Here is a 7,480-nt window from a genome sequence, read left to right on the forward strand (position 1 = left end):
TTTCGCCCACAGTAACTTTAAGGAATCCCTCATTCCCTTGTTTTAAGCAAAGGTTTATTCCAACAGTGACGAGATATTATTCTCTTGGTTAATGTGTAAAAAGAAGCAAAGAAATTATGCCCCTCCCATTTCTTCTGCTTTCTTTCAAAAACAGAAAATAGATACCTGCCTTGAAACCTTTATTATTCATCAGAGATGCATTAATTTCATTCTTACGCATTTGGGTTTTGGATATTAAATAAATACTTGTTATAACATATGCTGCTTTGTCGCCCCCCATAGTCACTGTCCATCAAATGGAATCTGCTATTTGCCTACGCCATTGCCCCTTTCCCTATGGTTCCAAAGGATTTCAAGGTGCAAGGCCTAGCAGATTTCATCATCTTAAGATTAACCATGCCACCCCTCTTTCTCTCCCTCAAATTTCCACCACCAGAAGCTCGGTTACACGTTCATTTGGGCATGTAAATTGCATGCTCGAAAGATTCATCTCTATGCCCTCCGAGAATGAGGGAAGTGGCAACAGAATTTTGAGAGGAGTGGCAGCAGCTTCTCTGGTTCTGACATGTGTTCTTGGATTATTTAGTTTTAGTGGCAAGAATATGAATCCTAAACTCACTACAGCTTATGGTAATGGATTAGAATTTCCTATTTCTAAGCCTCAAGGAAGGTTTGCTCTCAAGTCACTGTTGGAAATACCGAAAGACGAAGAACTCGCAGATACTCAGAATAAGATGCGTTCCAACTTTAGTGTGCGTGGACCTAGCCAGCAAGAAGTTAAAAACCTTAAGGTTTCCTTCTTTTGCTAATAATTAATACTTTGAGAATGAAGTGAAAAAGCAAAGGTTGCTGCATGAAGAAAAGGTCAAAACTAATATAATAAGTGATAACTATTGATCTCTTTTGATAATTGTATATATGTCTTGCATCTTCGTCATTTTCAGTGGCTCGCTATTGGTCTAAGCAGCCAATCTCCGGATAGAAGACGTGAAGCACAGAAAACACTGGAAGAGCAATACAACTGCGAGAGCGGAGAGCCAGAACAGAACCTGGAACTGGCCATGGTAGAACTTCTCATGTTTCAGGTACATAGATAGGATGATAGGATTGACTTCCCCTGTCTCTTATTCTCATGCATGCTTCTCACTGTGTTGATATTTTTTAAAGAAATTTATTATTTGCTGATATTATTAAAAATTATAAAATTTTGTATATTTGATTTCTTACTTACTCATAATGCGCTAAATTTTAGTCATATATGTGATTCTAAAACTTGTACGTATAAAACTCTCTCTTGGATAAATAACTCTCCCTGACAACAATATTAATGATAAGATAATAGTGATAATGATGTCAATGATGGTAGAGGTGAAAATCAATGCTGACAAGTTGTAGTAGTGGTGGCAACATCATTGTTGTTGACGGTAGTGATAGTGAGTGGTGATAGTAATAACATCGAGAATATTATGGTTTTAGTGATGCTAATGGTAATGATAAAAAAAAATCATTATTAAATATAAAGAGTGCATTTTTTTAAAAAATTAAAAACTAAATCCATAATATTTTTTTTCTTTGTTTTAAAAATAGATGTAAAAGTGTTTTGAAAATGAATTAAAAATCAGTTCTATTTTTGTAAAACATATTATAATTTAAAAATTATATTTGAAAATCAAAAATCAGTTCTATTTTTTTTTAAGTTTAAACAAACGGGTCATAAGTACTAATATATAAGTTATTTGTATAATCTAAATGGAAATAAAATAAATTATTTTAATAAAAGTTATAAGCTACTGTTATAAACTATTATTTAAGAGAACTTACTAATTGAAATAAGATGAAGACAACTTATAGACATTTCATGCAAATTATCTTCATAAACTCTCTCAAATACTTACACAAGTACTTGGGCCATAAAATACGGTTCAAATGAACTCTTCCAAACACAAAAATCTTCTTGAGAGTTTATTTACAATTCATCCTTATCCTTATATTATAAATAAGAGTCTTTATTCTTGAATAAAAGGACGTATAGAAATTCTTTTCTTCTTCATTAAGTCATATAACTTCTACTACTTTGAGCAATTTTTTTTATTATTTCTAAATTGTATTCCTTTAAAGCAATATAACTTAAATTTAATTTCAATCTTATTTCACTTTACTTTAAATCTTAGTAAAATATATCAAATTAAGAATATATTTCCTTTTAAGATAAATTGAATTCTATGATTATTATAATCTTAATCAATTTAAAATTGAATTGAATTTTTAAATTTTGAATTTGAACATATCATCATACCAATAATGTTTCAGGTTAAAATAAATTATTTCAATCATTTTTCTCAATTTTATAACTTTTATCTTTCTAATTTATTTATTTAATTTAATATAGGAAAATATTTATCATTATCCATGAAATGCAAGAGAGATTTTTTTAGTTCATTATTTTTTTTTTGAAAGAGTTAGTTCATTATTATTTAGATGCTTGTTTACATTAAATTAGATTAAAGTATTAATCATTTAATCCTTTTAATGAAGCTTTAAAAAAACATTTTAATGAAGAATCTAATTTTTCGGTTGAAGAGAAAAATACTACAAATTAAACATATCTCATGTGAGGATAATACTAATTTACTTTTAGTTAAAATAACAACATATCATTAATGATATTGCCGTCAATTTATGTATGTTATATGTCGTATATATAGAGTACATCAAAATTAGAATTTGTGAATTTATCGACACTATTCAAACTTTTCATTACTAAATCGATCCTCATGGTTCGTATGTTATGTCATGTATTACACTAACTCAAATTAAAGCAGTAATTTGACTAAAATGGCTTTATTTTATGTTTTAAAATGACAATCTAGAAATATTAAAACATACTACTATTTGTCAAAAAATGTAGATTTTTTTATTTCAATTTTGAATGATGATAAATGATACTATATAAACAGTTCGATATTTTGCCCAAGTAAAAAAGTATAATGAATAAGAAAATTAAACTTTTTGAGTATGTAAGTAAAAGATTCTTGTTTATTATAAAAAGTTTCACTAAATTAAATCTCAAAAATTCATGCTTTAAGATTCACCGAATATTGATATTTTTGTGTGGGATTTAAATCTTATCATTTTATCAACTGAATTAATCTTTTGTTGACCAAGTAAAGGATGAGTTTAATGTAATGTTAAACAAAATAACTACACTTACATTTATGGGGATACTTTAGTAATAAATGCCACATAAAATAAAAAAATATATGAATATAAAACCAAATATATATATATATATATATATATATATATATATATATATATATATATATATATATATTATAAGAGTAATTTTTAAAAATTATTATTCATTCTCATAATTTGTTTTTTAATATTTAATGATTAAACCTTTATATCTTAAAAAAATAAAAGATGAAAATAAAAAATAACTCTTGAGATAAATAGATTCCTCCATATATATAGGTGCAACAATTTTTGAACTCTTGTGTAGATAAAGCAGTTTTAAAAAAACCTTACTTTATTATGCAGGGAGAATTTGATAAAGCCCGTGATCGGCTTGACGACATAATTCGTAAAATTTCAAAAGTGGTTAGTGAATTTCACTCCCCCTCTTTCCCATTTTATTATTGTGTGTTTTTTACTTCTTATTTATCTGCAAAAGAAAATAGCATAGGGTAAAAGGGACCCAACTAAATCATTTTCATTTTTCTCTCTTCTCCTTATTTCTCCTCTACCAAACAAATAATAATATATAAATAATTTAATCACTTTTTTATTGATGTTTAATTTTCATAAAATTTAACACAAATAGTCATAATAATATAAAATAATAATTTACCGGTTGAATCAATGAAATTCGTATGTTAGATAAAATTGCATTAATATCATTTGATTCTTTCCTTCCATCATACATGTAACATTTCTAATCGTCGATTGCTCGACGACTTTTCCTGAAATGTCACTTATCTTATAACTACTCAAAGTCAAACACGCTTTTTTTAGGTGATGGACTATCAAAAATTAGATATATTTTATTACTATAAGTAATAACAAGTAATTCTTTTAAGTTATTCTCAATGGTACAGTTTCATGTGTGCCCAGCCTCTAAATCCTTTTCATTCTGGTGGGAGAAAGGTTTGTTCTAATATCATATATAACATTCGTGATTATTGATTACTTGATAGCTCACACTCTATGACACTTCACATAATGACATCTTATTCAACATCGTTGTTGGTTAGAATTCTTTTTATGAGATTCTTTCCGAAACCTTGAAAATTAATTTTATCTGCTTCCAAGATCAATGATTAACCCTATAAATTCACATGAGACTTTTTAACATATTTTGTCCCCACTCATGTTTTTCAAAATTTTTTTTAAAAGATCATCCATCTCACAATTACTCCAAGTCAAAAATACTTAACTATAAAATTTTTAAATGATAAATTATTAAAAAAATATATATATCTTATTGGTATAAGTAATATTAATTAATCATTAGTTATATCATCTCATACCTCTATATATATATATATGTGTGTGTTCAAAGTATGAAAATAAGTGTTGACAATGAGTTGTGAGACGAAGTGTGATAGATAGTTTGTTTTTTTTATTTATCTCAGCAACCTAGCGGGATGTCAAAACTTTACAAGACTGCCGTACAGGAAAATAATATGTATGAGAAATTGCGGCTAGCTCGACTTATACTTTACAAGGTTAGTAAAATAGTCATTCTTTCTTTACAAAAACGCTTAGTAAATAGTCATTAGTACACATATTGATGTTAAATATTTATACGTGCAAGGAAGAAGAAACAGAAAATAACTGGTACCATTTATAAATAATCCGAATTAAAATTTATCCGGATTAATGTATGTACGTGCATACCATTGATATTGCCAATGCACTCCAACTAAAAACATAAGTGTCCAAAAAAAATTAAAAACAAGTGAGTGTATGTTAATATATATATTATTTTATTTGTTAGCATCCAACGAAAAATAAAGTATACGTACTTTAGCAAATTTCTATATGTATAGATTTTTTTTAAAAAAATTATTAACCAAATAATTTTTAAAATTATTGTTTTAAATAATTGTATTTTTTATCATTAAATAATATATATATAAATTATCATTAAAATAGAATTTTATTAACTAAAGTAATTTTTGATATTTTTAAGATTATTGTGTTAAATACTTGTGATTTTTATTGAGTAAAACTGATTTTAGTTGTGAAACTCATAAATTTTTTACAACGTACAATACAAAAGGTTACTTATTAATAGAAAAATGTTAATCATGAAGATAAATTTTATTGCTATAACCATTTAGTAAATGGAATTTTTTTATTAACTTGCCGAGATATACACTTTAAAAGTGATTTACTTTATTCATCTAATTAAAATGGATTTTTCAATACTAACATTTAAAATATAATTTTCAATTACAAAATAATTTTTTAAAATGATTTCTTTCAAGTTAAGTTAATTATGTTTAACGTCAATTGTTTCAATATTAATTTTATCAACATCGAAATCAAAGTCGCGAATCACGAGTAATGAGTGAACTTTCTGTGCAGGCCATTGTACACACCGTGTTGGGCTCGGAACAGAAGGAAAGAGAGCAATGGTGGAATGCATTCATGGAAACATGTAGGAAATGATGGGCTTATTTCCAGCAATGTGTCTGTGGGGTTTTCAAATTACGATTCATTTACTTCCCAAACGAATAATGTGCCCAAAAATAGTTTGTTTCAGTTGAAGAATTTTTCAAAATTAATTTCGTGCAGGCCCTTTTTCTTTTGTATATCTTACAATTATTCAAAATCTTAAACAATTGATGTCCAATTTAATATTTTTTATCTATCTAATTTTGCGCAATCATTAAAAATATTTCTTTTTACAATACTATTAATTATAGAACATAACGTATCAAATTTGATACACCTATTCCAGTTTTGGGCCTCATCAGGCCTGGTAGAATGACTTGGGCTTAGAAGTCAAACAATCAGATGTGATTCTCTTCAATATTATGTTCTGAGTCTCCTTCCAGACGGGAGTTCCTTCTATTTATTTCTTGCTCAAAAAAATTCTCAGTCTCCTACTCGAAAGGGGGTCGTCCCTAACCTCTTGCATCTATGGAGCAAAATTATGTACTTGTAGGATTTGAGTGTACATAACTGTGTTAAATATTTCAAGGGAAAATTTTAGTGTTTATAATAATTCTATGGAACTCAAATATAACTGTTTTCGGCTAAAAATACATGTGACTTAGGTAAAATAAATATGGACTCACATTAAGAAGTGAATCCATAAACTACTACTAGAAATAACTTCAATTATATTTGAGTCTTAATCACTCAAATTAAGTTTTTAACAGGATGTCAAACACCATGCTACTATTAAGCTCACATTAAACACATTTAAATGTGAAACAAACACACTACAAGTTACACTTAACAAGAACTTTTTTTTCCTTATGTAAAAGCTACTTTTCTTATGGATTGCCCAATCCGTAAGTGAGTCATATGATTTTTTAATTTTTTTTTCAAAAATATGTTTTAGGAATTAATTTAAAATTAATAACCCAACGCTCTAACCAACTGAGTCAATAGGTCAATTATATTATAAAATAATTAATGTCGCGATATGTAACACTAAAATTTTTAATGTATATTTAATGCACATGCAAATTTAGATAATAAATTTTGTGACAATTAATTTTGATCTAATAATTAATTTGTTTACATATATAAATTGTAAATAAAAATTATAGGTTTATTAACATAAATCTACTCATGTATTTTTTGGTCTTATTATAATTAATTTTGATCTAATAATATATTTTTTACATATATAAATTTTAAATAAAAATTATAGGTTTCATAAAAATTCATATATGTAAGCATATTAATTATTATATCAAAATTAATTATCATATAATTTATTATCTAAATTTACATGCACATTAATTCATAATTGGAGTTATAAATTATCACAAAATTTATTATCTAATTATAATTTTTAAAATAATTACTATAAAACTCAACAAATTTATCATATATGATAATTCATAATTGGAGTTATAAAAATTGCTTAATAGTTTAAAAAAAAAGGAAAGGGAAAGAACATAAGTTCAAATCTTTCTCACTAACAAAAACACTAATATGTAATAACACAAATAAATATATTTTTTAATAGGAATTTTTACACATAACATTCTCAAGAACTCTAAGTAATAAATTCATTTGATTTTTTTAAAGATAATTCATTTTAAGTTGTATAATAATTGTAATGTAGTTATAATAATTTGATAACAATCAGATTTTTTATAATTATAATTATAATAATAAAAAAGATTAGCAATAATCTATAATAATTATACATATTGTACTTTCTACTGCATTAATATTATTATTATTATTATTACAAATGCAAGTATGAAAAACTAATTGCCATTCATGA

At 26.0% G+C, this 7,480-nt stretch overlaps 1 protein-coding gene across 2 annotated transcripts; it reads left to right on the plus strand.

Annotated features, from left to right (window-relative positions):
- The first annotated feature begins 210 nt into the window (after nt 1-210).
- Nucleotides 211-5,881, plus strand: LOC100793582 (uncharacterized). Of its 2 annotated transcripts, XM_003524753.5 has the most exons (5): nt 215-791; nt 945-1,085; nt 3,544-3,603; nt 4,638-4,730; nt 5,596-5,881. In XM_003524753.5, exons 1-5 carry the CDS (start codon nt 297-299, stop codon nt 5,677-5,679), a joined length of 873 nt encoding a protein of 290 aa, XP_003524801.1. In that variant the 5' UTR covers nt 215-296; the 3' UTR covers nt 5,680-5,881. The 2 variants fall into 2 exon arrangements, with proteins under 2 accessions (XP_040871391.1, XP_003524801.1); XM_041015457.1 differs by lacking the exons at nt 4,638-4,730; nt 5,596-5,881 and adding an exon at nt 4,101-4,436 and having other exon boundaries at nt 211-791.
- The last annotated feature ends 1,599 nt before the right edge of the window (nt 5,882-7,480 follow it).

This window comes from Glycine max, chromosome 5, assembly GCF_000004515.6.
Source record: "Glycine max cultivar Williams 82 chromosome 5, Glycine_max_v4.0, whole genome shotgun sequence".
NCBI classification, from domain to species: Eukaryota; Viridiplantae; Streptophyta; class Magnoliopsida; order Fabales; family Fabaceae; genus Glycine; species Glycine max.